The sequence below is a fragment of the Ceratotherium simum genome, chromosome 8, assembly GCF_057802395.1.
Source record: "Ceratotherium simum simum isolate JZ-2026a chromosome 8, ASM5780239v1, whole genome shotgun sequence".
NCBI lineage: Eukaryota > Metazoa > Chordata > Mammalia > Perissodactyla > Rhinocerotidae > Ceratotherium > Ceratotherium simum.
In genome coordinates this window covers 44,758,010-44,785,413 of record NC_141907.1, presented here as the reverse complement: position 1 = coordinate 44,785,413, position 27,404 = coordinate 44,758,010, and the positions used below count along the sequence as shown (strand labels likewise).

Here is a 27,404-nt window from a genome sequence, read left to right as displayed (position 1 = left end):
CCCACTGGCAAGGAACCGAGAGAGGCTTCCAACCAACAGCCAGCAAAGAAGTGAGACTCTCAGTTCAACAGCCCATCATGAACTGAATCCTGCTGACAGCCAAGTGAATGAGCCTTAAGATGGCTGGCAGCCCATGCGGACACCTTGATGGCAGCCTTGTGAGAGATGCTCAGCCAGAGAACCCACCTAAGGCCACATCTAGATTCTGGACTCAGAAACTGAGACGATAAATGTTGCTACTGGAGTAATTTGTTACACAGCAATAAGTAAATTATACAATGCCTACCATATAACAGTGATGCTCCAGAAAAGCTTTTTTGACTAAGAATGCAGTCTGGTAAATTACAAAACTAGACAAAAAGAAATAAATCCAAACAATATCATATCCCAATCCATACCTGTCCTCCTCTTGCCAGCATGCTAACCCAAATAGTACTGGTGGGTCGGGAAGAATTCTCCAGACATGATCTACACTCTCCTGTGTAGGCATATTTAGAATCCTTTTTGGCAAACACATAAACTGTGTTTGTGGCCATTTTTTCTTGAGCAATCAGAACCTATATGGACAGACAATAAAAAAGTTGCAGGCATAAAACCTACAAGGTCCTTAAAGTAGAAAGAAGAATGAAATCTACATCTTAATTAGTCTGATCATACAGGCTGGCTGAAACATCATTTCTTGAACTTTACAAACTCCATTTTGCATAAATTTTTCATACAAACATATAAGCTCAAACAACTGACCAAATTTCTAGTGCATATTACATACAGCTAAATAAAGTTTTGGCTTATATAAGTTCAGCTGTCACCGCCTAAAGAATTCAACTGCCACTTCCAGGTTATTGTGTGTAAAAATTTACTTTTTAAATTCAATTGTCATAATTTAAATCTTAATTATCATTTTCTAATTTTTTTTAAATAATGCTATTATACCTTCTCTGATCCATTAATAATGAAGTAGCCACCAGGATCCAACGGGCATTCATTTAACTCACAAAGATCACGATCTGTTAAGCCATTCAATAGGCAATAAGTTGAACGCAACATAATTGGAATTTTTCCTATAAAAGTTTTCTGATGCTGAGTCTGAAGTTGTTCTTCACCTTCTTTAATGACTGTTTTTGTTATATCAACATAAAGTGGAGCAGAATACCTTTGAAAATAAAAGTAGATCACAAGTAATAGTAAGGTATTTGCTAAAACTCTGAACTGGTTAAAATTATACTTTCTGAACTGCATTTCAATATCAGCTGCTGGAAAAATTCTTTCTTACGTGAGATTTCTTAATCTGGCCTCATTTGGCATCATTGGTGAAGGAGCACCATCTCTTTCCCAATGGGTAGGCTTGGAGAGGTAAATTTGTTCAAACTTCAGCAAATATCTTGGCTGAAATGAAACCAAAAAATATGAAAAAGGTAAATCATTTTTTTCCATAAAAGTTTTAATGATTCCATTTTAATCAACATTAATATTTTGAGTAGAAGAAGCTTTAGAAACTGGCGAAATTAATCCACTTTACTAATATGGGGACTCTCCAAAGTCAGCATCCATATTCCATAGATGTCAAGTTTTATACTTAGTTGTTTTCTTAAGATACATGACAAAAAGAGACTTAATATATCACAAGTAAATAAAGACTATGCACATATCACGTACCCTGAGTTTATATAAAACAGTTAAAGTGGATTTATATTAATGATCTATATAGTTTCATGTGCCCTCTCCTTGGTTAGGGTCAGAAGTACATACAAAATTACCAGAAAACAAAGAAAAGATAAATTCAGACAACTGGAACCGTGTTCTTTTTTTTTTTTTTTTTTTTTTTTTATTTATTTATTTTTCCCCCAAAGCCCCAGTAGATAGTTGTAGGTCACAGCTGCACATCTTTCTAGTTGCTGTTTGTGGGACGCGGTCCCAGCATGGCCGGAGAAGCAGTGCATAGGTGCGCGCCCGGGATCCGAACCCAGGCCACCAGCAGCGGAGCACGCAAACTTAACCGCCAAGCCACGGGGCCGGCCCTAGAACCGCGTTCTAATCTAATCAATAGAAAAGTAGAAAAACAGACCTAACTCTTGAATTAAACATACAAAAAATCCTAATTATTCTATACAAAGGCCTGAGAACTTCCAATCCTGGTTGACTATAGCTCAGCCCACAGCAAAAAAAAAAAAACCTGTCAATTAAATATCTGTTTGCTGCCCAATAAAACAAGATCCAAGCAAACCTTCCAGGGATAAACAGATAGTGGATTTCTCTATAAATCAAATCTCAGAGAAGATGATGGGACTAAGCAGACCACTAAAGGCAAATTATTGAAACCCAAGTTTTCCAAACTGGAGTAGGTAAAGGGCAAAGAGAACTGGTGGTGATAATGAACCAAAGGGAAGCCATCCCTCTACTCCTTATTTCCACCGTCACCCTAGTCTAGAACGTTATTATCTTAAACCAGGCTATTCTAAGATTTTTATCTGCCTCCAACCTCTTCCCACTCCAAGTAAACACCATTTCCCAAATAACTTTTCTAAAATAATGCTTTATGCATATTCTTTGACAATCTTCCAACAATTCCCCATGACATCCAAAGCCTGTGACAATCCGGTTCCATCTTATCTCCCACTAACACCTATCAAAAACAGATCAAACGAAAATTCATATACTGGCTGTTATGGTCCCCATTCCATCCTCGAGTACATCCCCAAGCACATCTCCAAATGTGTATTCTCCGAATACACCAAGTATTTTCTTGATGAAATGCCTAAGTATCTTTTCTCTACTAAGACAAGTCCTACCTCGCCTTTCACAGTAAGCTTACGTCCCTCCCATCTTTGCCACTAAGCTGATACCCCAGCTTCAGAGATCTCTTCCTCCAGTAGTACTTATGGTACTTTGAATATGCTATATTATATTGTTATCTCTCTTGTTTTGCAAAGACCATGAAGAGAAAATGCGCTAAGTATAAAAAAGGCATTTTATGCCCATTTTTCAAGCACAGTGCCAGAACAGCCAATTATTTTTGTTCTTAGCAAAAGTCTGTGAAGCATGTCCAATTAGAATGAGAATAAACAGATCAGCCCTTAGAAGCTTAGCCACAGACAAGAGGTACTAAACTAGCTAGAAATAATGACCTTTCCCTCTATTTCTGAGGCTCTCCCTGTGTCACCTTTTTGGTTTTCCCTGTCTCTCAAAGCCCATCATGCTGCCTCTCTATCTCTCAAAAACTAGGGACAGTCATTATTTTGGACTATATACTCCTTTACAATCAATCACTCATGTAAAATCAGATTATAAAATTACACCCTTGCTATGATTTTAACAATGCTAAAAACACGCATATCTGTAAACAAAGACTACAAGGAACTTAGAAAAATTAAAATAGCTGATATATCCGGGTGATTTTTCCTTTATGATCTCTTATACTGTTATAATAATGTATTGCATGCAACAAATAATCAAGGGAAAAGGTCCTTCAAATATTTACTTTTCTTTTATGATTCCTTATACTGTGAAAGAAAAAAGTAGGGTTTTCTGAAGCAATCTGACTATTCCTAGCTGGCTTCTCTTAGTAGTTCATAATATTTCTGAGTTCCCTCTTCCCAACTATTAAATATCTGCTATCTGAATAAGGATTAGGTTTTGGATTACTTGCAAAAATGTCTCTCTCCATTAGTAAGAAAACATCAGGAGCTGATTGAAGATGCTAGACATACACTGCTAAAAACACCTACTGACTTTTTTTTTACCTTTAATCCCAGTGACAGAAGGACTGAAATTTCACAGCAATACTCTTCTTTTACTTAGGTTACTTTATTAGAATAACCATCTTACCGGTTCTTCAACTTCTCCACTAGCATGCTGAGCTTCAGCTTGTAGGTCTATAGGTGGAGCATCTTCCACAATTCTTTGAACAGACATCTGAATAAACTCATCAAAAGAATCCAGCTGTTGTCTGACCAAGCCTTTCTCATCAAAATAAGAACTGGAAAAATATTTGAGTTCATAATCGGTTACAACTCAGAGATATTTTCTAGCATATTTCCCCATTTTCACTATAATTAAATTTAAAAAATAATACCAACCACTATACGCCCATCACTACACAAGATACTACAAAGTATCTAAAAAAACAAAAAGGTGAGACTAGGAACACTTTCTCTGTAGAACTTGTTAAGTTCGGGAAACGAGACATATGTACAGGTAAAATAATTAAAGTGTAACATAAGAACTAGAGGGAAATTCTACTTTACACATGTATTTTGTAGATAAATCTCAGCCAACTTCTTTGAAATATTTCTTGAAAAAAATGTCAGGAGAGAAAACTAAAGAAAATGCATAGTCAAAAATAAAACTAAGAACTCTAATTTGAATAAGAGGGAGGATGATGATATCAATGACTAAAATACAAAATGTATAAGAACTGCAACTTTAGGTTAAAGATTATTAGTTCTATTTTGGATATGTTAAAGGTGAGATGAGAGTAAGTCACTCAAGTGAAAATACTCAGCAAATGACTGCTGATAAAAAAATGAAGCATGGGGGGCGAGGCTCGTGGCTTAGTGGTTAAGTGTGCGCACTCCACTACTGGCGGCCCGGGTTCGGATCCTGGGCGCGCACTGACGCACCGCTTGTCTGGCCATGCTGAGGCAGCGTCCCACATACAGCAACTAGAAGGATGTGCAACTATGACATACAACTGTCTAATGGGGCTTTGGGGAAAAAAAGGAGGAGGATTAGCAATAGATGTTAGCTCAGAGCCGGTCTTCCTCAGCAAAAAGAGGAGGATTGGCATGGACGTCAGCTCAGGCCTGATCTTCCTCACCAAAAAAAAAAAAAAAGCAGCAGCAGCATGGGTGAGAGATCAGAGCTAGCAGTGTAGATATAGAAATTACATAATGAAGCCCCAAAGAAGGATGGAGAATCTAAACGAGTAGATGTACTGTTTATAAGGAACAGACACTTGTTCATGCAAGGGATGGGGAAGGAGATATACAATAAAGATACAAGTAAATGTAAGTGCAAGAGGAATCTCACTCCTCACCAGCACCTGGAATACTTGCATAGCTGGGCTTCAGAGAGCCTAGGAGAGCTCTGAGATCTAACACAACCCTAAGGACTGGGTTATCTCATCATCCCTCCGCAGTAGGAACTGCCCCACTAGCACATTCCCATGTCTCAAACTCCTCCACCATGTGACCCTTGCATCTTATATCTGTGACACTTTCTTAGCTTTTACTCCCCTCTCCCTAGTAACAACTGACTCCCCCATCCCCACATCAATTTTCTGAGACAAAATGCATAATTCAACTATCACAAGCCTCCCATTTTGGCACCATCAGGTCACTCACAGGTCACTGACAGGCCTACAGATTGCCTGGCTTTTGGTCAAGGTCCCACCCTGATTCAATCAACCATGGCCAGCAATATTAGAAGTTAAGTCCTATGGTAGAAAACACAGCACATAATCATCATGGTATAAGGTACAGCCTAAAGAATGGCTGGGGCAATTTCTTTCAGTAGAGACTGTGAGCTAACAGAAAAATTTCTCACAACCATTTGGGTTAGCCATTGATACGTAAGAAACACAGAGAAGGCCCTGTCTGTAATATAAACGGCAATGGTTTTTACAGACAATTTATGATGAAAAATCTTTAGAACTATGGACAAGTTTCACTCCCCCAGGAAGCTGAACCACAACTACTTTCCCCAAAATCATTAGAACAGTGCTTCATTAGAATGTTATCCTTGGGCCGGCCCCATGGCTTAGCGGTTAAGTGCATGCGCTCCGCTACTGGCGGCCCAGGTTCGGATCCCGGGCGTGCACCGACGCACCGCTTCTCCAGCCATCCTGAGGCCACGTCCCACATACAGCAACTAGAAGGATGTGCAACTATGACATACAACTATCTACTGGGGCTTTGAGGGGAAAAAAAAAAATTACCAAAAAAAAAAGAATGTTATCCTTTAAACACCTAAACTATATAAATATTTTATATTTATGACATCCACTCTCATGATTATTTTACCAGATGTCATCTTCCTGAAGTCATTGGTGATGTTAAGTAATATGACATTCATATTGCTTGGGAAAGATCACTTGAAGTTTAAAAGTGAAAAAACAAAACATTATCTTACAATAGCCAAAGCACCTGTAGTCAAAATCAAATAATTTATTTTCTAATAAATGTTAAATGCAGTGACCGTTCACTGTATCTCATTCTTGAAAGTATCTAGAGTATCTCATTCTTGAACAACCTACCACATATGTTAAAAACAATTCTTTTTCATCTAAGATCAAAATATTCTTTCTCCCTGGAGACTATAGAATATAGGATAGCCCCCAGAACATCTACCTAGTTATTGTTTTCTAATGATGCCTCTTGGTGTTTATTACTCAAACACCATAGAAGATAAAAATGTCTCAATACAGTTTTTATAGCCCATATTTAATAGAAAAAATATATAGTTACATCCCAAAAACTCAATACATTTTTTTTGTGTGTGTGTGTGTGAGGAAGATCAGCCCTGAGCTAACATCTGCGAATCCTCCTCTTTTTGCTGAGGAAGACTGGCCCTGGGCTAACATCCATGCCCATCTTCCTCCACTTTATATGGAAAGCCACCACAGCATGGCTTGCCAAGCGGTGCGTCGGTGCGTGCCCGGGATCCGAACCAGCAAACCCCGGGCCACCACAGCGGAGCGCACACACTTAACTGCTTGCGCCACCGGGCCGGCCCCTCAATACATTTTTAACAAAACAATGTTCAAGAAAGGTTCAGTTATACTCTGAACACAACTGGTAGAACATCAGAAGCATGTGTTCTTTGAAAACAGGAGAGAGGGTTAACCAAGAAGATGTGCATCTTAGAGATGGTGGGGCTCAAAGAGGCATCGTCATGCTACTATACACAAAGCAACTGTCAGTTTGATAAAAGAGCAGAGTTGTAGCATTTTACATCCTAACATAGCAGGATGTTACCTTATTACTTAAAAGCTACTTTTCTCACCTATATGTAAGGCTTCTTCCTGAGTTTTATTACATTTTAATTACACTTAGAATTGAATGAGGGCCGGCTCCGTGGCTTAGCGGTTAAGTGTGCGCGCTCTGATGCTGGCGGCCCGGGTTCGGATCCCGGGCACGCCCCAAGGCACCACTTCTCCGTCCAACGCGAGGCCGAGTCCCACGTACAGCAACTAGAAGGATGTGAACCTATGACATACAACTATCTACTGGGGCTTTGGGGGGAAAAAAAATGAATAAATAAAATCTTTAAAAAAAAAAAAAAAAAAAAAAGAATTGAATGAGAATTTGGGTTGAAACACAACTTATTGTAACTTTATCCATTTAGTTATTTTTTTTAATAATTTTTTTTTTATTTATTTTTCTCCCAAAGCCCCAGTAGATAGTTGTATGTCATAGCTGCACATCCTTCTAGTTGCTGTATGTGGGACGCGGCCTCAGCATGGCCGGAGAAGTGGTACGTCGGTGCGTGCCCGGGATCCGAACCCCGGCTGCCAGCAGCTGAGCGCGCGCACCTAACCGCTAAGCCACGGGGCCAGCCCACTTTATCCATTTAAAATAATGAGAAAGCCAAGGAATCAAATTAACATCACCAGCAATGCGTAAGGTCTATAGATTAAATAAGATTATTGTATCAATATTTCCTAATTTTGATGACTTATGATTATGTAAAAGAATGTTATGTCTGCAACTTACTCTCAAATGTTTCAGAAAAACAAAATATGTAGAGAGAGAGAAAAAGACAAAGAAAACATAGTATAAGGTTAACATTTAAGGAATCTGGGTAAAGTGTATACATAAATCCTTTGTGTAACTTTTCTGTAAGTCTGAAATACTTACAAAATTAAAGTAAAATATATAAACAAATAAATAAAATGAGAAACCAGCTCTCATGTAGCATATTCATACAAAACACCTAATTTTCAAGAACAGAATAAGCAGGAAATCCCTTTATAGGTTATAGTGGCTTTTAGAGCTTATTCAGTTTGGTATAAAAAGTTACCTAATTACAATCCAGCAAGCTTCTTGCCACAAATCTGGGGTGATTTCATCATCATCCTCATCATATTGCATATCTGCAAAAAACAAAAATATTGTACTCATTTGCGATAAAATATTTAATATCTTGCTCCTACGGTTTGAAGTAACAGAAACATATTTACTCTCTGCTAAATGAAAAGTAATCCTTTTACCCCCCTTTTCTAAAATTTAAGTCAATTACATTACTTGAATTGTAATGAAATAATATACATAGGTATATATTTATGTATACATAGCCCTACGTCACACAGGTAGTTTCTCAACATACCAAGGTTCAGTGTAAGTAAATTTGTGTGTGTGAATTTGTAAGTTTTCCATCTATTCCAGAAAGCCTATGTAATTCTAATGATAACTAGGAGTAAGCTTCGAGTCCCCTGATCAATAAGCTTCTCAGAGACTAGAGTCAGAGATTAGGGTAAGGGGGTAGAGCCAGAAAAGGGTTTACAATAGCTGGGCAATACCTTAAGGTGAGGTGGTCTATTACAGCACTATTTCATACTTGCACAGGTATGACAGACTGCATTTTCTAAAGTTGGCCACAACCATATCTTCCAGTTCACATGCTCTTTTATAATGTGATCCTGACACTTCTACCATCAAAATATAGGGGGCTATGTTTCCTTCCCTTGAATCTGGGTGGGTTTTTGACTCTGCCATAACTAAGAGAATGCAGCTGAAGCGAGGATACATGACTTTTGAAGCTAGGTCAGGAAAGGCAATGCAGTTCCACCTTGTTTGCTGAAACACTTGTTTCCAGAGCCCTGAGTTACCGTTAGGAAGTCCTACTACTCTAAGGCTAGTATACTGTGAGGAAGCACAAACCCTATGGAGAGGCCACTTATAGATGCTCCAGTCAGCAATCCTAGTCCTTGAGTCCTCCTAGGCTAAGTGCTAGCCATGTGAGTAAACACCCCAGATCATCCCAACACCCAGCCTTTGAGTCTTCCCAGTTGAACCACTGATATCATGGAGCAGACAAGTCATTCCAACTGTGCTCTGTCCAAATTCCTGACCCATTGAATCCATGAGCACATTAAATTAACTTTTAAGCAGCCAAATTTTGGGGTAGTTATGCAGCAATAGTAATTTGAACAACAGGGCATTTGAAAAATCAGTGTGTACTGGTCCTCTAATATTAGCCTCATCTTCTTATGTAAAAGGATAAGTGTGCTGTGTTTTTATTGGTTTTTATATTCTGACCTATATATAGGGTCTGTTAAACCTAGGAGTTTTGGATTCAAAATCTGATGCATATCCAAAATAAATTATTTAATAAATACTTCTTGAATGGACTGGAATTACTGATCCCTACACGTGAGGAAAGGGTAAGAAAGACAAAAGTATCTAAAATAGCTCAGAGATTTCTAGCTTTGATAACAGATTAGAAATTAATATCACAGCCATACAGGAGAAGCAAGTAAGAAGGTGGGAAAAGGAGAGAAGATGATGAGGTCAGCTTTGGGTATACTTGTAGATCATTTATCCCTTTAAATACTTGCAGTAGGCAACTGGATATAAATATGAAACTCAAATAAGGGTCTAAATTACAAAGAGTGGAGAATCATTAACAAGTGGTTGATAGAATACAGAGAGTTTACATAGAAAAGGAAGACTGAGGGCAGGATATTAGGGAACACTGCTGTTAGAGTCATGTGAAGGAAAATGAATCTATAAAGGAGACTCATTTATTCATCAAATATTTACTGAATGTGAGTATTTACTATGCTGCAGGTATTGGAGACACCACCTTCAACAAGATAAAAGGTGGCTGCATCCTCATGGAGATTATCACCTACCAGGGAAATACAGACAAGATGAAGTCAATTATGAGCAAGAACCAAGTGATGACAATCCTAACCAGGACCTGAGGAGGTTAGGAAAGACCTTCCAAAAGCTGAGCTGAGCAGAGACCTCATGTATGAATAAATCTGAATACACGAGGCAAAGGAGGGGGTGAGGGTGGAGGGGTAGAAAAGGAGCATCTTCAACAGAAAAAACAACTTGTGCGAAAGACTCCACGATGAAAGATATTCAGGGAACGAAAGAAGGCCAATGTAGCTGAGACAAGGAGTGTGAAGTTGGAGTGGTAAAAGAGTTTGGTCTTTACCAACAGAGCTTTGAGGAAGCATTCTAAGATTTTCGCAAGGGTGTGGCTAGATCAGATTTTCATTTCTGAAAGATCACTATGGCCAGTGTGGAGAGTGGACTGGAGAGGCAAGAAAAGTGGAAGTACACAAACCAGTTACAAGTCTGAGGAAGTAATCTAGGCAAGAGATGGTGGTGGCCTGAACTAGAATTGTGGCAGAGAAGTGACCAGATTTGACATATTTAGGAGACAGAAGCCTCAGGGCTTGGTGACTCCTTAGACATAGGGGCGAAAGAGAGGATTCAAGAATGATGCCCAGGCTTCTGGCTTCAACAATGGAAGAGGGTGATACCATTCACTGAGAGGGAGAACACAGGAGGAAGCAGCTTTGGAAGGGTGATGGGTAAAGGAAAATAGTGAGCTCAGTTTGGGCAGCGACAAGTTTGAGAGGCCTAGGAGATATTCAAGCGAAGTTATCTAGTGGCAGTTAGATACGCAAGACATCTGAACTGGCAATATATATTCAGAAGTCATCCACATACAGATGGTAACTGAAGCCATGAAGAATGGATGAAATTATCCCAGGGATAACATGAACAGTAGAAGAGAATGAGAAGGAAAGTCAGACAGGTAAAAAGAATTAAGTGAGAGTGACGTGGCAGAAGGAAGGAGAGTTTCCAGGAGGAACTCATCAACAATGTTGAATACCACAGGGTTTGGATAAGGTTTAAAAAATGTCCATGTGATTTATCAATTGAGAAATCACTAATATTCTTATTAAGAGCTGTTTTATATCACATGAGCAGAATCAGATTGTAATAGGTTGAGAACCTGAAAGATAGGAATTGGAAACAACGAAGACAGCCTATTCTTTTTTAAAAGCTTGGTTGTGAATCAAAGGAGAAAGGCAAAATAATGGAAGAAAAAGGAAACAATAGAGAGTTTAACCTGTTTTCTTGAGGACAAGAGAGATCTAACATTTTGCATAGAAAGAAGCCAGCTGAAAAGGAACGTCTGAAAACTGATGAGGACATATTTAATAAAGATATCAAAGGATACAGGCAGGAATGGAATGTACTCAATGCTGGAGCAGACTTGACAAATGGGATAACTTGAACTCTTTTTCCACAAGACTATTATATTGCTAAGGAGAATATAAATTAGTACAATCACTATGGTGGTCACTTGGCACCATCCAGCAAAATGTTAAACATGTATATCATGTGACCTGACAATTCTACAGCTACATGTACAAGTCTATATATTTATCCTAAAGACATACTTGTACTGGACAAAATGACATGCACAAGGTTATTCATTACAGCACTGTTTGAACCAGAAAAAGACTAGAAATAACCCAAATATCCATCAGTAAGACATTACTACGTCATAGTACATCCATACAAACTAGGCAGGCTGTGAAGAAAAAAAACTAGGATGCGCTCTATGAACTGATATGAAAATCTCCTAGATACATATATTAAAAAAGCAAAAAGTAAAAGTGCAGAAAAGTGTGAATGTTACTTTTTGTCTGTAAAAAGGGGGAAAATAGAATTCCATTTATATTTCTTTGAATATACATAAAGCACTCTGGAGAGATAAGAATCTAAGAACAGTGGTTACCTACAGTGAAGGGGGCTCACACTAGACAGACAGTGGACAAGAATGAAACCTTACACTTTAACATTTTTATACTTTCCAGCTTGTGAGCCATGAGAATATATATTATCTACACAAAAAACTCTGCTAAAAAAATTTTGAATTTTTTTCTGAGATAGAAGTTAAGAAAAGTGAATGTAATGATGCTAATAAATTTCTAGACTCAAGATATAAATGAGACAGAGAAGTTTAAACTGTAGATCTGAAGCTTTTGCTTCTGTATTCTCCATGAAGAAGCTAAGGGAATAAGCAGCAATGTGAGGGGTGGCCACAGGATTGGGAACTAGAAGAAAATGAGGTTTGATACAGTAGCTGTAGAGAATGGAAGAGGGAGGTTTAAAAATACCTAACGAAAATACACTAGACATGACTAAGAATTCTATACCTGAAAGGAAAAACAGATATATTGGTCCTCTTCAGTTGAATACATACCATCTGAGAAAATCTAAATGTCATCTTTTAAGACAATTCACTTAGACATACGACGGCATGAAGGAATGCCAAACTAGACCAACACTCCCTCGACACACACGATATTCTTTGTCCCCGGTATATTTCCAGAGCCCAGCACAATGCCTGGCACAAACTGACGCTCAAAAATTCAAATATTCAATAAATCCACTAACCCCAGCCTCAAAAGAAATCAAGAAGGGAGCCCTTTGCTTCAGACAAAGCCAAAACAATGGTACTGTTTTATGGTTCTGCACGTTATCTCAATACGTGAAGGCGGTATCAGATCTATCCAGCTGACACTGCAGAGAGCAAGCGTCACCCTGACCGGGAACAGTAATGCTACATTCCCTGCACCCTCCACCTCTCCCCATCGCGGCTTCACTCCCGGCCTGGGGGATGTGGGGTACACGACTGGGGTCACTCGTGCGGCGGGCTGGGGGGGGAGGCCGCAAATCCTCAATTCGTCCAGCTCCCCACATTTCCCTCCACAGAAGGGTCGCCGCGGAGCGTTCTGAGTGGTCACCTACCCTCGTCCGCGTCATACATGTTGGCAAACGGTTCCCGAGCTGCTAACTCTTAAAAATCACAGAGAGAAAAGCACGCAGCTACCACTCCGTCTCGGAGCCCTAAACGAAGTGACTTCCGTCTCCGGCGTTCCCAGAATACTCCGCGTCCGAGGCCAAAGACCGCCCACAGAGAAGCCAGGTAACATCTGCGCCTGCGCAAATGGTAGGCTAAGGGCCGCTAAGGGTTACAATTGCGCACGCGCAAATTGTGGGCGGCGCCTCTTGCGGCTGATTGCGACGATGACTCCTACAGTGTGAGGGTGCGATCCAGCCAGTGAAAGTTTTTTTTAAGGTTGTTGCACAAATGACACCTAAAAAAAAGGCCAAGAAGATTTATTAATTTTAATTGTAGCCTTGAGTCTGCGGCATTCGATGCTCTATTTTTTGCATTTCTAAAGGCTTCAAAAACCACGAAGCCTTTAAAAATGCGATTTATTAAGGGCAGGTTGCGCCAGCGGCGGCGCGTTGAAGAAGCCTAAAAGGGAACAAACCCTCACTCACTAGCCTTTTTTGCCCCCTCAGCTAAGTCTAGGCCGTCGGTACCTTTGCCGCAGCTTTAAGTGGGTTCTGAAGCCTCAGAGCCTTCATCGCGATAACTCACGGGATTAGGCGCTGGAGGAGGAGACGAAGTGCGGCGGCTGACAAATGACAGCTCTCAGGTAGCCGCGGCCTTGCCTGTAGGTCTTAACGCGCGCCTCTGGCCCCAGTGCGCGTGCGCGCACGTGGCTCCGCCCCTTTGCTCGGGACCGTGTTCCCCATGCTGCCCGCACGCCTAACTGGTAGGCTTCTGTGCGGCTTCCTGCGGGGATCCGCACCGAAGGTAGCGCGCCATGGCCTCCGGGAGCCGCTCCTCGAGAGGACATGCGCGGCTCCCTTCTCTTGCCGGCACTCATCGGGCCTGGGACGTGGGCTTCCTCGTGACCCGACAGGGACTGGGGGTTACGAAGGAAGGGCTGACATGGAGGAGCATTTTCTGTTCCCCGAGTACGTCCCGGAGCCGGAGCCCGCACCGACCCCCGAAAAGCAGCTGCAAGAGCTGCAGCAGCGGCAGGAGGAGGAAGAGCGACAGAAGCAGCAGCGGCGGGAGGAGCGGTGGCAGCAGAAACTACGGGCCAGCCGCCGGGGGCACCCGGTCGTGGGGCACCCGGACCCGACGGTGCCGCCCAGCGGCCTGAACTGCTCGGGCTGCGGGGCGGAGCTGCACTGCCAGGACCCCGGCGTGCCCGGCTACCTGCCCAGCGAGAAGTTCCTCAGCGCGGCGGCGCAGGCCGACGGCGGGCTGGCGCGGACCGTGTGCCAGCGCTGCTGGCTGCTGGTGCACCACCGGCGCGCCCTGCGCCTGCAGGTGAGCCGCGAGCAGTACCTGGCGCTGGTGAGCGCCGCGCTGCGGCGGCCCGGGCCCGCCCTGGTGCTCTACATGGTGGACCTGCTCGATCTGCCCGACGCCCTGCTGCCCGACCTGCCTGCGCTGGTGGGCCCCAAGCAGCTGATCGTTCTGGGGAACAAGGTAGACCTGCTGCCCCAGGACGCTCCCGGCTACCGGCAGCGGCTCCGGCAGCGGCTGTGGGACGACTGTGCCCGCGCAGGGCTCCTGCCGCTCCCTGGCCACCGAGGGCCACAAGACGAGGAGAATTCGAACCCTTCGGCCAGGTGCCGCACGGTGCTCAGGGATGTGCGGCTCATCAGCGCCAAGACTGGCTATGGAGTTGAAGAGTTGATCTCCGCGCTTCAGCGCTCCTGGCGCTACCGTGGTGACGTCTACCTGGTTGGCGCCACCAACGCTGGCAAGTCCACTCTCTTCAACACGCTCCTGGAGTCCGATTACTGCATCGCCAAGGGCGCTGAGGCTATCGACAGAGCCACCATCTCCCCTTGGCCTGGTGAGCCTTAGGAGACCCACCCCCTTCGTTGTCTGAGAAGCTAGAAGTCTGGTCGTGGCCCAGGCACCTAGTATATCCTTCCTTATTGTCCACCAGAGGCTGTCTGGAGCCTTCCCTTTAAAAACTGTCTTCCTACTTTGGTCACACCTCTCTTCTGTGTCAGTTTAGTGCTTGGAAATTCAGTATGTGTTGTAGTAATTTTCGAAAAGAAGTATTTATGGAGCACTTGTATGTTCCAGTCACTGTTCTAGGCACTGTAGATGAACAGAGGAACAAAGTTCCTGCTCTCTTGGAGGTTTCTCTTGTAGCTTTACTTCTTTGTATGTTTCTCTGGAAAGTCCTTCTTTTACTTTCTAAACCTCCCTCACCCCTCAATCTTACTTTTCATGTCTTGAGTTGATTCATGAGATCAGTATACTATGCACGTTTAACATTTGAATAATTCACTAATACAATGTGATGTGTAGCTTTGTTGGAAAGAAATGTCAACTTTGTGGCTTTATGAAACTTCTGTGATTGCAAAATGGGTTCTTCTGTGACCCTCTTTGTGTTTTTAACAGTTGGCAAAATTGCCTCATTAGTTCTTTTGAAACCAGGGTTTAACTTTGATAAGCTGTTCTTCTCTGTCCTGGACTTTGGTTGAATTATCCACAGAAGTGCTTTTATACTGGATGGTAGGATGTGAAAATGGAAAGAAATCAGGCCTGCAGATTTAAATCCTGGGATTTAATCTAAGGATTCAAATCCTGGTTGAGACTTTGAGCCAATCTCTGAGCCAATTTTCTCATCTGTAAATAAGAATAATTTTGTAGAGTGTTATGAAGGTTAAGTGAAATAAATCACAGTCCCCAAGACATTGTAGCTCCTCAAAGATGTTAGTTTTCCTCCTCTTATTCCCTTTTCTTGCACAGTGTTTAGAACACATATTTATTCTTTGGTATTTCAGGTACTACGTTAAACCTTCTGAAGTTTCCTATTTGCAATCCAACTCCTTACAGAATGTTTAAAAGGCAAAAAAGGCTTAAAAAAGATGCAGCTGAAGCTGAAGAAGATCTTAGTCAGCAAGAACAAAATCAACTTAATCTCTTGAAAAAGCATGGCTATGTAGTAGGTAAGCATGTTCTATAGGAAAACTCTTGTTGAGTTGTTGCTAAAATTCTTTGTTGAGCAACCTGAAATATAGCTGTCTGGGGCTAGCCAGTTTTTGTGGGGAGTGACTCCTTTCCTCATTCTGGAACATAGAGGCCCTTTAGAGGCAAGACTACTGTTTGGGAATCCAGAGTTCATTGTGCTGAGAAAATTGAGACAGTAGATCTTGAAGAAATCCAGGAAAGGAAACATGCAATAACCACCTACCCAGCCATTGTCAGCAGTAGAAGAAAAAAGATACAGCCCCCCGCCCTGCAGACCAGTGCAGGTTGTTGACTCCGTGCAGCAGCTTTAAATTACAATCATGCGTCACTTAACCACAGAGAGATGTTCTGAGAAATGTGTCATCAGGCCATTTTGTCATTGTCCGAACATCACAGAGTGTACTTACACAAACCTAGATGATATAGTCTACTACACACCTACACTATATAGTGCTAATCTTGTGAGACCACCGTCATGTATGTGGTGCATCGTTGAGCAAGAAGACATTATGCCGACATTATGCAGCACATGACTGTAGATTGTCACCCATTCCAGGAGCGGGTAAAGAGCTGGAAGAACCCCTTTCTAAATTCTGGTCTTCAGTTTCATTATTTCCCCCAAATACTCAGCAAAAAATGAGAAGAAGTTATGAATCCTCTGGCTTTTAAAGATGAAGAGTTCCTAAATAGACTAGAGAAGATAGAAAAGGAAGCCAAGAAGTACAAAATTCTAGTAAGATTTAAGGATTTGAAATCTGATTAAAAAAGATAAAGACTAGAGAAGTTAAAAAAATGGATAAAAAACGTTTGTGAACTTGCTTAAGAAAAATGAAAAGGAAATGATAAATATGTGATACTTAGGCTCACAAGAAAATACAAAAAAAGGGGGCATCGTTGAGCAAGATGACATTATGCAGCGCATGACTGTAGATTGTCACCCATTCCTTGGTATCTCTTTTCAACCTTCCTTTACTGAAAACAGTTTGATTTCCAACACCCTCTCCCCCCACCCAGTGTACACAACCAGCCACTCACTTGATCATTGCAAGAGTCTGGCCCCCCGCCTTTGGGGAAAAAAGCAAAGGTATCATTGTAGTCTCACTTCCATACACTACAGTTAGTCTTAGTAATTTGTTTGAGGCAAACATAAGAATTACCTGTCTGGAATCAAAAGCTTTAAAAGAATGACTAATAACTTCAATCTAACTTGTTCTAGGAAGAGTTGGAAGAACATTCTTGTATTCAGAAGAACGGAAGGATGAAGCTCCCTTTGAGTTTGATGCTGATTCACTTGCCTTTGACATGGGAAATGAACCTGTTGTGGCAGATAAATCCACCAAACGAGTACAGTTGACCCCAGAAGATGTGAAAGATGCCCACTGGTTTCATGACACCCCTGGAATTACAAAAGAAAATTGTGTATGTATTTGATATCTTAAGAAACACTTACTTTCAACTGCACAAGTACTGTCTTAATTGGCAGAACACAGGAAAGGAGGTATCCTTTCATTTTAGACTCAGTTCTCATTCATTCATAGAAGCAGTTCAGGGATGAATCTATATGGCATCAAGTTCTACGTTCAATTTGGTAGGCTTCACTGCTAACAACCCATTTATATCATTGTGGTTGTTATCTTAGGGAGACATTTACAGAATCCTAGATTTTGAGGTTGGAAGAAATCATAAATATCACTGTAGTCCAGCCACCTATTCCATGCTTGAATTCCCTCTATAACGTATCCATCAAGAAGGCATCCAGCTTGAACTGAGTAAGGAGTGACTCACCATCAGCTGAGCAGAGTCACCTTACCTCCTAAGGTAACCCATTTGGTCTTTGACCTGCTCTTTGTGTTGAGCAGTCTCCCTGTAACTTGTACCCATTGTTTCTCAGAGCTGTATGGAACAAATGTAATGCCTACATCCCTTGCCAGACTTTGAAACATTTTAAAGTGCAATGTTCTATCTCTTCCTCACTCTGCCCTTTCCTTCTCTTTCATTAGGTCATCCAACAAACATTGAGCATTACTGGGCTGACGTAATCCAAATTATTTGTCTTCATTGCCCACAGCTGTTCTCTCTGAGAGGCTATTCATCAACCCAGGCCCCTTTTCAGAATGTTTTCTAATTTGTTTTTGTTTTTAAAATGTGACACTAAGAACAAAATTTCTTGTGTCAGTGCCCTAAGATGAGCATAATTTAGAATAGGGTTAACTCTACCCGTCTTGCCCTTATACATCTTTTTAATCCAATTGCAGGATCTCCTGGGCAACTTTGATTTTATCTTGTTAAATTTAGCCTATATCCTACATACTCATTAAATCTCACAACTTTTTATTCATTTGCAGTTTTGATCACCCTCAGAGTCATTGATTACCCTCAAAGTCATTGATTAACTCAAGTGAGCCTCCAGGATACAGCCTTACAACAGATCCATCAATCAGTTTCCTTTGAATCTGGTTTCTGACCAGTTTCTAATTTGCTAAATTGTCTTTGTATCTCCCTTTGAAATAACACTGGTTTCTTAGATACTTTTCCATCCTTTGCCTCATCAGGATCATTTACAGTTTCATTCTCAGAATTGTATTCTCGGGCCAGCCCGTGCCTTAGCGGTTAAGTGCGCACGCTCCGCTGCTGGCGGCGCAGGTTCGGAACCTGGGCAGGCACCGACGCACCGCTTCTCCGGCCGTGCCCCACATACAGCAACTAGAAGGCTGTGCAACTATGACATACAACTATCTACTGGGGCTTTGGGGTAAAAAAAATTAAATTAAAAAAAATAAAAAAATAAAAATAAAAAAGAATTGTATTCTCTTTGGTATCCCATGTCATAGAATCATATAGATCATTTAACTTCTGTTGCCCTCCTAGAATAATTGCTTGTGTCCAGTCTCCTTTAGCAATCCATAACTTCAGAGTAACTGGACTGCTTCCTAATAATGTTCTGTCACTTTAACTTCAACTCCTTCTTCCCTTTTAGACTCAGTCAGGTCAGGGGTAGCAGCTACTTTACTCATATATACCCTCTTGTCAAATAGGCAAGAATTTGCTAAATATCCTAGCCAACAGAATGAGACCCTCAAGTTTTTACATATAATAGGTCTCCCAGGTAGTTTGCTTCTGTGTCAGTTTACTGATATATTTGATGCCTTAAACTGGTGTTTCCGAGACTGAACCAAGGAACTCTGTTGTGAAATGGAAGTATTAGGGTCTCTGCTAAAAAGGGTTAAAAGGTTTCTTTAATGCAGGTGGCTTTTAATGTGCCTTTTCAGGGCCGGCCCTGTGGCTTAGTGGTTAAGTGCGCGCGCTCCGCTACTGGCAGCCGGGGTTCGGATCCCAGGCGCACGCCGATGCACTGCTTCTCCGGCCATGCTGAGGCTGCGTCCCACATACAGCAACTAGAAGGATGTGCAGCTATGACATACAACTATCTACTGGGGCTTTGGGGGGAAGAAAAAGGAGGAGGATTGGCAATAGATGTTAGCTCAGAGCGGGTCTTCCTCAGCAAAAAGAAGAGGATTAGCATGGATGTTAGCTCAGGGCTGATCTTCCTCACAAAAAAAAAAAAACACAAATGCTGAGGAAAACTGCTTGCAGCCCCCTTCTTTTGTATTTTCTTGTGAGCCTCTCTAAGTATCACATATTTATCATTTCCTTTTCATTTTTCTTAAGCAAGTTCACAAATGTTTTTTATCCATTTTTTTACCTTCTCTAGTCTTTATCTTTTTTAATCTGATTTCAAATCCTTAAATCTTACTAGAATTTTGTACTTCTTGGCTTCCTTTTCTATCTTCTCTAGTCTATTTAGGAACTCTTTATCCTTAGAAGCCAGAAGATTCATAACTTTTTCTCATTTTTTGCTGAGTATTTGGGGGAAATAAGGAAACTGAAGACCAGAATTTAGAAAGGGGTTCTTCCAGCTCTCTACCTGCTCGTAGAATGGGGTGACCATTTTGCGTTTAATGCATGCATACTTGCCACTAGGCCATAAGGTAGCATATTGCCTTACCTTTAGCTGAAAACTATTCCTCCCTAGAAGCCTTGATGGAGGGAACATATTTTCTGTCTTGGGATTGAATCATCAGTGTTTTCAGTTCACACCAATTTTGACATTCTGGGGCTGCTGCTGGTGTAAGTCTCATACTCCTATAAAGTTATTTTGCCGTTACTCAAGATTAAGTTGTGAAACAAGAGTAGAGCCATCCCTAAACTGATTCACTTAGAAAGAAAGAATGTATAAATTTTATGTGCAGCAAATTCTGACATACTTTGGTTTATTGTGAAGTCTAGAATATTTTTTCATCTCTTTTTATCTTACAGGTAAATCACAATATATCTTCAATAAAAGTAATTCTCTAAAAAATCTGCCCTTTGCTTCACAGATTTTAAATCTTCTAACGGAAAAAGAAGTAAATATTGTTTTGCCAACACATTCCATTGTTCCAAGAACTTTTGTGCTTAAACCAGGAATGGTTCTATTTTTGGGTGCTTTAGGCCGCATAGATTTTCTGCAGGTAAGAAAAGTCTGTACCATTAAAAAATGACATAGTGTTGGGATACTTTAAGAATGCAGATACATGAACAAGACTGGCCAAATATTGATAACTAGGTCATGACTGTGTGAAGGCTTGATATACTGGGTGTTTTTATGTTTGAAAATGTCCATAATAAAAACTTGGGAAAAAGAAACAGGCAAAAAAAAAAAAAGTAGTAGGTCTTAAAAACTATATCTTCAATTGGATATTGAGTGCCCCAGACAGGCTGGCATTTAAGAAAAGATACAATACCACAGGATAGGGACAGTTTCACATGGAAATCATAGGTCAGACCTTTAGTTACTGGGTTAATATGCATTAAATAAATTCCACATTTCTTTATATCCCATGATATGTATACTTTTATATATGTACTTTTTTTTTTTTTTTTGAGGAAGATCAGCCCTGAGCTAACATCCATGCCAATCCTCCTCTTTTTGCTGAGGGACACTGGCCCTGGGCTAACATCTGTGCCCATCTTCCTCCACTTTATATGGGATGCAGCCACAGCATGGCCTGACAAGCAGTGCATCGGTGTGCGCCTGGGATCCAAACCCAGGCTGCCAGAGCAGAGCATGTGCACTTAACCGCTACGCCACAGGGCCAGCCCCAATATATATGTACTTCTTTGTTTGCCTTTAATTTACTTAGCATCATTCTAGGGATTTTAGAGTATCTATAGAATTGCTTCCCATTTTGCCAAAGTGAGGAGAAAAAAGGAAAATGAAGCACGGATGTGTTCAACAACACTGAATGCAACCTACAGGCCATTGCTATAGCACATTTCCTGGGTTTTGTATTCATAATTTGTTAGGAGTTTAGCTTTACACTCTTAAAGCCCATATATATTTCATTAAAGCCCACAGAATGTTAATATTTAAACCTGACTTTACCCAGGGATAGTTAAAGGAGATAGTATTTCCTTTTATTTTTAATAATAGAAATATCGTTACTTTTTATTTTAAGTGAGGAAGATTGGCTCTGATCTAACATCTGTCGCCAGTCTTCCTCCTTTTGCCTAAGGAAGATTGTCCCTGAGCTAGCATCTATGCCCGTCTTCCAATATTTTTTTTGTATGTGGGATGCCGCCACAGCACGGCTTGAGTGGCATGTAGGTCCACACCCAGGATCCAAACCCGCAAACTCCACTCTGCCAAAGCAGAGCGCGCTAACTTAACCACTATGGCACTGGGCCGGCCCTTATTCCTTTTTTTAATAGTATCAGGAAGCCTATAGAAGGAGTTTTACACAAATTGTTGAAAGAGTCTGCTTCTCCCATATTGTATCCTTTTTTTTTTTTTTTGACATTAATATGTTTGCTTACAGCTGCCATACCAGTAACTTATAAAGCGAGCCTGATTTTTTATTTTCATAATCGATTGTACCTTGTTATGTGCTGATTATGCAAGTTTTTCATTGTATAATAACAACTTCTGTCTTCCTTTCTTGAGGGATATCAGTCAGCTTGGTTTACAGTTGTGGCTTCCAACTTCCTTCCTGTGCACATTACTTCCTTAGACAAGGCAGATGCTGTGTATCAGAAGCACGCGGGTCATACGTTACTCAAGGTAAGGCGACACACTTTCATGACTGCATAATTAGGTTAACACACGCTATGCTAGTCTCACAGCCCTGCCTTTGTTAGACAGAACCATCTAATGCTATCAGCTAGCTTTCCCCTCACTTTGTTCTCCTTGAAGATTTTGGCTATAACGTGAAGTGGGTTCTATAAGAAAAGGGATGTTGGTTTGGACTGATGCTAGAATAGCTACAGAGCTGTTTTCTCTAGGGTACACTGTCTAATTCGGTAGCTACACATGGCTATTTAAATTTAAATATATTAGTTAAAATTAAATAAAATTTAAAATTTAGTTCTTCAGTTGCACTAGCAACAGCAGACACATCATTGCAGAAAAGTTGTCTTGGATAATGCTGAGTGAAGAAAAGTTCCAGATTTTCTGACAACTGGGGCATGGTGCTAGCATCTAGTGGGTGGAGGCCAGGGATGATGCTAAACATCCTGCAATGCCCAGACAGCCCCTCACAACAGAGAATTATCTGGTCTAAAATGTCACTAGTGCCAAGGTTGAGAAGCCCTGGTCTGGGTGGAAAAGCTGTCCTCTTATGTTTTTAATCCCAGACTTACTGATTATCCCACCTCTTCTCTCCTGCTCTACCAGCTCCTGTAAATATGTTAAAATTTCTCTCATCTTTAAAAAACAAAACAAAACTCAGTGTCCTGCTCATTCCTTCTCTTTCCAATCAAGCCTGTTCCTGCTTCTCATGTCCCATCCTCTGCAGTCCTTGTTTGGCCCTTACTATGCCACTGAAATTGTTCTTACCAAGTTCACCAAAGACTGAGTGGGGATTGTTTTCAGCCCTCTAGCAAGACATGCCATACACACTGTTGGCTAGTGTGTATTGTATAATGGCTAAGACCATTGGAGCCAGATTGCCTGGGTTCAGATGCCTGCTCCACTCCACCACTTAACAAAGCCGTGTGACTTTAGGCAAGTTTCCTTTACCGCTGTGTGTTGTACCTACCTCACCAGGTTTCAAAGAGGATATAGTTTCAGGGCTCTGTTCTAAGTGCTATGTAATTATTTGTGATGATGATGATGATAATGCAACACAGCTGTTGCAAAAATACCAGGTGCATCCAATGCAGAGGTGATTTAGCACTAATGCTCATGCAAATGAAAATAAGTCAAAATGCAAAATATACACCCTCCCTTCAAAAAGGATAAAAACAAACCTGACTTGAGAACTAAATACGTCCCCTCTGTGGGTTTCTTAAGAAAGCCAGGCTGAAATTAAAACTCCATTGAAATAACTGCCCTAAAGTTAATATTCGAAAGACCTGTAGGATTTGTAGGGTGGGTGAGCACATAAAGGCAATCAGCAATGTACGATCTGTTGATTTTTTCTCACTAAAAGACTTTAGTTCTTCTATTACATTTGTTCACTCTTTAGGTAAAATAATAATACCAAGTTGAAATACGGCTTGAGACCTGCAGGAAAGAAAACTTCCTTAGTTTGTATAACATGGCTCTCAGAAAAATGATCTCTGTGTCACTCCACCGCCACGTATCTGTGTCGTTTTCAGAATGGACTTCACTTATACTTTCTAAAGCAGCGATCCCAGTCTTCTCTCCCAGTGTGACACTGAATGGTTTCTTGGGCTGCTCTGGGATTCATTCTTGCCTCTTGGTTTTCTTACTCACTTTCCAAGTTAGAGTCAGTCCTGCCTCCTAATTATCTCTGAATCCAGCCCTGTAGTTCAAGGTGTAATCTGCTTTCATTAGGCCGTTTCTGAGATCCTTAAGTATTCTCCCAGCTTCCAGTTTTGACTGCCCTCCTGCCACCCCTACCCCAAATATACCTCCACAGCCACTAGAGCAGTGGTTCTCACTCAGGGTTGACTTCTGCCCCCAGAGGACATTTGGCAATGCCTGGAGATGTTTTTGGTTTTCACAACTTGATGGATGCCAAAGTAGAGGCCAGGGGTGCTGCTAAAAATACTGTAATGCACAGGACAGCCTACCCGTGACAAAGACTTATTATTCAGCCCAAAATGTCAATAGTGCTGAGGTTGAGAACCTCTGCACTAGCGAGATCTTTCCAAAATACCAAGCAGGTCACAGTATTCTTTTTTTATTCTCATCTCTGTTCTGTTTCCTGCTTATAATTCCTTGGTTGTTCCACATTACTGAGAGAAGTCTAAACTGATAGCCTCTTTACTAATACACACATAACATACTCTGGACAGTTAAACTATAGTTCCCTGAACTCATCATCCTTTTTCCAGTTTTGTTTTGTTTTGTTTTCCTCCCAAAAGCCCCAGTACATGGTTCTATATCCTAGTTGTAAGTCGTTTTAGTTCTTCTGTGTGAGCTGCCACCACAGCATGGCTACTGACAGATGAGTGGTGTGGTTCCACTACCAGGAAGTGAACCCCGGGCCACCAAAGCAGTGAACACCAAACTTTAACCACTAGGCCGTCAGGGCTGGCTCCTTTTTCCAGTTTCTGTGTCTGTACATGACGCTAACCCAGAATACCTTTCCACTGAGTAACTTTGACCTGTTTCTCAAAATACTGCTCAGATATTGCTTCTTCATTAATGTTTTCCTTGACCAAAACACATTCATTACTTCTTCCTCCACAACCATAGTACTTAATAGATGCCTCTCGGGGCCAGCCCAGTGCCATAGTGGTTAAGTTTGCACGCTCTGCTTCAGCAGCCTGGGGTTCACAAGTTCGGATCCTGGGCACGGACCTATGCACTGCCCATCAAGCCATGCTTTGGCGGCGTCCCATATAAAATAGAGGAAGATGGGCACAGATGTTAACTCAGAGCCAAATCTTCCTCAGCAAAAAGAGGAAGATTGGCAACAGATGTTAGCTTAGGGCTAGTCTTCCTCACTAAAAAAATAAAAAAAGAATATGCCTCTTGGGCCGGCCCGTGGCTTAGCGGTTAAGTGCACGCTGCTGGCGGCCCAGGGTCGGATCCCAGGCGCGCACCGACGCACCGCTTCTCCCGCCATGCTGAGGCCGCGTCCCACATACAGCAACTAGAAGGATGTGCAGCTATGACATACAACTATCTACTGGGGCTTTGGGGGAAAAAATAAATAAATAAAATTATTTAAAAAAAACAAAAAACTTCTGTATAAAAAAAAAAAGAATATGCCTCTTGTCACATTTCTTACTTTGTAATTTGTTGACATGTTATTTCCACCTTCTGATGTCATTGGAGGCAGAGACCATTATTGTAACATCCATCTTTGTATCCTTAGTGCTAAACACAGAGAGATTAATAAATGGATAAGTTATTTTCCAGTTACTTCCAATTCATCGAAACATCTGTAAACACAGAAGCTGAATCTTACCTATAATACATGTACCCTTGACTTGTCATGAGGAGGGGATTAATCTTTATGGCCAGCCAGGCCTATAAGAACTAAAGTATTTGGAAGGATGTTGTCTTAATTGTCCCACATTACTCTGGAAAGCTTTATGGAGGGCTGTAAAAACAGTGTAAACAATTAAGCAAGATTCTGCTATCAGGGGGTTACTGCCAGGTGCATGCCCACATGGGGCTCTTGGCGCTGAGATCTGTAGGCTTCATCTCATCACAGAGCACCCATGCTTTTCATTTGACCTGGAAGTGATTCAGAGTTTTTCCAACAGTTGAATGTTTAAAGGATTTTATTCTTTATCCCTGTACAGGATTATCTGCTCAGTGCTTTACTTAATATTAGAGTTATGGGGAATTTAATTTGAACTTCCAAACATCTTCATTTTATCTCAATGGAAGGTTCCAATGGGTGGAGAAGAACGAATGGCAGGATTTCCTCCTCTTGTTGCTGAAGACATTACGTTAGAAGAAGGACTTGGGGAAACTGAGGCAGTGGCTGACATCAAGTTTTCCTCTGCAGGTAATTTTACACCAAGCACTTTTAAAAGGTGAATAAAGTAGCCTTACAGTACATTTTTATAGAAATGTGCCTTACCTGACATAAGCTGAGTATTTTAAGAAATACATACTAGTTTATTCATAAATGCAAGCTACTCTGTAAATAAGTTTGTACCTTTTCACAAATGCTTTTTTAAAAAATTAAGTGAAAGAGAGTATAGCCTCCTTTCGTGCTCCATTTTGAACTTTGGTTTGGTATTTTTAATAAGAGGATTGCTAACGCCATTTTATGTTCTGTCGCATGCCTGCATAGGTTGGGTTGCGGTAACGCCTCATTTTAAGGACAGACTGCGTCTCCGAGGCTATACACCTCAAGGAACAGTTCTGACGGTCCGGCCTCCTCTCTTGCCACATATCGTTAACATCAAAGGAGAGCGTCTCAAGAGAAGTGTGGCCTATAAAATCAAGAAGCCGCCTTCCCTTGTGTACAATCTGCAGAAGAAGAAACAACAGATAAATATATGAAACTGACCTTGTTCAGGTCAAATGCTAACTATATTAAACATAACTGCATACATTGAATTGTATTAAATAGAGCTATAATAAAGCCCCCTTGCTTCCACCCTTTTTTAACTACTCAAGACTGTGCCAATTTGTAATGTATTGAGTTTGTAAATACAAGTTATTTTTTATAGGATGTATATATGTATGTATATGTGACCCAAATATACCTAAAAAGGAGTTCTGCTACATTCAACTTTCTCCCACTACTATTTTTATTGAGACCCAATGTCATTTCTTATTTGGAGTCTAGTTGAGAGAGCAACTTAGCAGTTGGCATATGAAAAAATGACAGAAAATCAATTTCTCCAAAATACATTGGCTTAAATAAGGTAGAAGTGAGTAGGTGGCTCTGCTCCACATAGTCATCCAAGGATCCAACTGGTGGAACACTCCATGGCTTCCATCTCGAGGTCTAAGGTGGTTGCTCAAGTTGTCATCCTTTCCCAGCAAGTGGGAAGAGGAGAAAAGAGTGAAGAGCACGAAGCTTCCCTATTTAAAAGAAGGGGGAAAAAGCTGGAAGTTCCACACATCATTTCACATTGTCCATTGGTCAACAATTACATGGCCACACCCACCCACAGGGAAGCTGGGAGATGTAGGGGGAAAAGGGGACCATTTCAGATTTTTATTACTTAAGGGAAGGAGAGAATGGACACTGGAGAAGAAGTTTACATTTTGTGATCTAAAAGTACCTGAAAATCTTAGATAAAAAAAGGATTCAATTTATATCTTTCTGGCATCCAAAGTCTATTCCGCAACTATCAGAGTACTTGAACCATTTTATCAACTTTTGCCTGTATACACTGTATAACATTATGTCAATCAGAAAACGTCTTTACCTTTTGTTATTCCTAGTTAAGTACGTAGCCCTATTATAGCTGTGTACAATGAACAATTGGCAAGTCAAGTCCCAGATCCCGGTGTTGAGATAAATGCTAGTGGGATAAGCAGGCCTGAAATGCAGTCAGATCCATGAACTTCCTAATACACAGACCCATGCTGTCTGTCAACATGTGCCCCCTAGCCCCCTTCTTACTAAGTCATCTTAGAATAAATG

At 41.1% G+C, this 27,404-nt stretch overlaps 2 protein-coding genes across 3 annotated transcripts in view; one reads left to right on the top strand and one right to left on the bottom strand.

Moving 5' to 3' along the window:
• Window positions 1-12,999, bottom strand: part of POLR2B (RNA polymerase II subunit B) — a 53,585-nt gene extending 40,586 nt beyond the window's left edge. The window contains exons 1-6 of one of the 2 annotated variants that reach the window (XM_004419091.3): window positions 12,783-12,999; window positions 8,020-8,092; window positions 3,826-3,976; window positions 1,274-1,386; window positions 934-1,153; window positions 399-557 (exon numbers count right to left, since the gene is read on the bottom strand). In XM_004419091.3, coding sequence (XP_004419148.1) covers window positions 399-557; window positions 934-1,153; window positions 1,274-1,386; window positions 3,826-3,976; window positions 8,020-8,092; window positions 12,783-12,801 — 735 coding nt within the window. In that variant the 5' untranslated portion in view covers window positions 12,802-12,999. Of the gene's footprint in view, window positions 1-398; window positions 558-933; window positions 1,154-1,273; window positions 1,387-3,825; window positions 3,977-8,019; window positions 8,093-12,782 lie in introns of those variants that run through there. The other variant, XM_087434373.1, reaches the window with a different exon arrangement.
• Window positions 13,000-13,212: 213 nt separating this feature from the next.
• NOA1 (nitric oxide associated 1) lies at window positions 13,213-26,545 on the top strand. Its single transcript, XM_004419090.3, has 7 exons — window positions 13,213-14,701; window positions 15,648-15,812; window positions 17,051-17,253; window positions 20,214-20,345; window positions 21,818-21,934; window positions 25,685-25,805; window positions 26,097-26,545. The coding sequence occupies exons 1-7, from the start codon at window positions 13,579-13,581 to the stop codon at window positions 26,306-26,308; spliced, it is 2,073 nt and encodes a 690-aa protein (XP_004419147.1). The 5' UTR covers window positions 13,213-13,578; the 3' UTR covers window positions 26,309-26,545.
• The last annotated feature ends 859 nt before the right edge of the window (window positions 26,546-27,404 follow it).

What these genes read in the sequence shown, in the direction of transcription:
- NOA1 (XM_004419090.3), top strand. Translation starts at nt 13,579, where the DNA reads ATGCTGCCCGCACGCCTAACTGGTAGGCTTCTGTGCGGCTTCCTGCGG. An exon ending in CGGGTCATACGTTACTCAAG is followed by an intron (nt 21,935 to 25,684) that starts GTAAGGCGACAC and finishes TCTCAATGGAAG; the next exon opens with GTTCCAATGGGTGGAGAAGA. An exon ending in CATCAAGTTTTCCTCTGCAG is followed by an intron (nt 25,806 to 26,096) that starts GTAATTTTACAC and finishes ATGCCTGCATAG; the next exon opens with GTTGGGTTGCGGTAACGCCT.